Source organism: Scylla paramamosain, chromosome 22, assembly GCF_035594125.1.
Source record: "Scylla paramamosain isolate STU-SP2022 chromosome 22, ASM3559412v1, whole genome shotgun sequence".
NCBI lineage: Eukaryota > Metazoa > Arthropoda > Malacostraca > Decapoda > Portunidae > Scylla > Scylla paramamosain.
This window is the reverse complement of record NC_087172.1, coordinates 2,810,001-2,812,500: the sequence shown is the minus strand read 5'-3', so window position 1 is coordinate 2,812,500 and position 2,500 is coordinate 2,810,001. Positions and strand designations below refer to the sequence as shown.

At 40.4% G+C, this 2,500-nt stretch overlaps 1 protein-coding gene across 1 annotated transcript in view; it reads right to left on the bottom strand.

The window, feature by feature from the left end:
• LOC135111894 (uncharacterized) overlaps positions 1-2,500 on the bottom strand; it is a 48,391-nt gene that overhangs the window by 13,312 nt on the left and 32,579 nt on the right. Inside the window, exon 9 of the mRNA XM_064025591.1 lies at positions 2,326-2,497. Coding sequence (XP_063881661.1) covers positions 2,409-2,497 — 89 coding nt within the window. The 3' untranslated portion in view covers positions 2,326-2,408. The remainder of the gene's footprint in view (positions 1-2,325; positions 2,498-2,500) is intronic.

Here is a 2,500-nt window from a genome sequence, read left to right as displayed (position 1 = left end):
TTACTTTGAAAATTCCCTGAACTCTTCGGAAAAACGATAGCTATTTCTTAGAATCGTGAACGTAAACACAACACGAAACTTTTTCTTTTTCTATCTCTGGCTTTTAATGCGTGTACAAAACACATCTTATTCTTTTAATTCCACATTCTTTCCGTCAAACAATAAAATAGTAATTAACTTTTATGTGCCACGCATAATGAAAAAAAATAACTCAGATTTATTTTTTTCTTGTCTCTTTGATTTTTGTTTGCCGCTCACAAAACACAATTTAATCTTTAGCCTCTACACTCTTTCCTTATAACATTAAACAGTAATTTTTCAAGAGTCACGTACATTATAAATACAATTCAGACTTTTCTTTTACCTTCTCTCTCTCTCTCTCTCTCTCTCTCTCTCTCTCTCTCTCTCTCTCTCTCTCTCTCTCTCTCTCTCTCTCTCATTGTAGCCCATCGTTCACAAACACGTCTTGATATTTTTTTTCATTCTTTCATTCTACCAATAAGAAAGTCGGTCTTTTTTGAGTATCACGGAAATTAAAGTAAAATAATTCAGATCCTCTCCACATCTCTCTTTTCTTTTTCCCTTCCTTTCTCTCTGATTTCACCGTTCACGAAACACAATTTAATCCTTTATATTTGTACTCCTTCCATTTAATAATAACAATAGGTCAGTGTTTAAGAATCATGCAGATTAAAAGAAGAGAAAGAAGAAGAACAAAAAGAACAAGAACAAGAACAAGAAGGAGAAAAGAACAAGAACAAGAACAAGAAGGAGAAGAAGAAGAAGAAGAAGAAGAAGAAGAAGAAGAAGAAGAAATAGAACAATTCAGACTCGTTTTTTTTTCTTCTCTCTCTCTCTCTCTCTCTCTCTCTCTCTCTCTCTCTCTCTCTCTCTCTCTCTCTCTCTCTCTCTCTCTCTCTCTCTCTCTGATTTTAATGTACCCTTCAACTATATCACAACTAAATCTTTTACATTCTTTCAGCAGTCTAACAACAAGAGAGAGAGAGTAATTTTAAAGTGGTCACGCAAATGAAAAGAAGAATTCAGATCTCTCTCTCTCTCTCTCTCTCTCTCTCTCTCCTCTCTCCTCTCTCTCCTCTCTCTCTCTCTCCTCCTCTCTCTCTCTCTCTTACATTTTAATTCAGGGTTCACAAACACACAACTTAATCTTTAACTTCTACACTCCTTTCGTCAATCCGAGAGAGAGAGAGAGAGAGAGAGAGAGAGAGAGAGAGAGAGAGAGAGAGAGAGAGAGAGAGAGAGAGAGAGAGAGAGAGAGAGAGAGAGAGAATAACCGCACAAGCCAAAGAAAACGTGTTATTTCAGCGTCACTTGAATAACAAATTATCTGAGCATTTCTTGTCTCCCTCTAGTTTTCGTTCTGTCAGACTTTTAATTTCTTGGTCTGTCGCCTCGCATTTTCTTGAGGAACACATACTCGTAAATGTCAGGTGTCGCCGCGGCGGACTAACAGCTACACTGGCACGTTACCTGGCCAAGAGAGAGAGAGAGAGGAGAGAGGAGAGAGAGAGAGAGAGAGAGAGAGTGGGGGAGGAGAAGAGGATAGGGACGTGAGAGGAGGAGACAAGAGGGGACGTGTCGTGTCGTGTGTGTGTGTGTGTGTGTGTGTGTGTAACGTGATTTTAAATGGTGACGTGGTGAAGAACACACACACACACACACACACACACACACACACACACACACACACCACACTTTGAATAGAGGGGGAAAAAAAAGAAACTGAAAAGACTAAATATTGTCAACGTTAAATCTTGAGTTTTCTTTCTCTCTCTCTCTCTCTCTCTCTCTCTCTCTCTCTCTCTCTCTCTCTCTCCTCTCTCCTCTCTCTCTCTCTCTCTCTCCCTCTTTCATGTTGGTATTTCGAAGTTTTAAAGAAATACAAGGTTGTTTGAAATTCATTATTCACATTGTCTTGGACCTTGGAAATAAAAAGTGTTGTTTTGTTATCCTTTGGGTATTACTTAGAAAGTGGTAGTAGTAGTAGTAGTAGTAGCAATAGTAGTAGTAGTAGTAGTAGTAGTGGTAAGTAGTAGTAGTAGGTAATAGTAGTAGACATAGTATAGTACCAGTAACAGGAACACCTCTACTACTTTCGAAAAGACTAGTTGAAGTGTTCTTTACTGCTCTGGTGACAGATTAACAACAACTGTACATTATGAGCAGGACCAACCACTATTGAGAACCCGGGAAAAATAATCATGGAGAGAACAAAGCGTTTCTCAATAGGTGCCTTAGAGAACATAGACAGACAGACAAGCGCACACGCACACACAAACATAGACAAACACCTCGAACACTCACCCTGGTCTCCGTCAGGTTAAGGAGAGCGGAGAGGTCAGCCACGTCGCAGGAGGAGAGGTATTGGGACTGTCTGAAGCGGGGTCTCAAGAGCGGCCAGCTGTGTTGAGGAGAAGGGGAACGCGGGGATTGCGTCCAAGCTTCCTCTTCTGCCCTCCTTCGCGGCGCTTCACTCCTG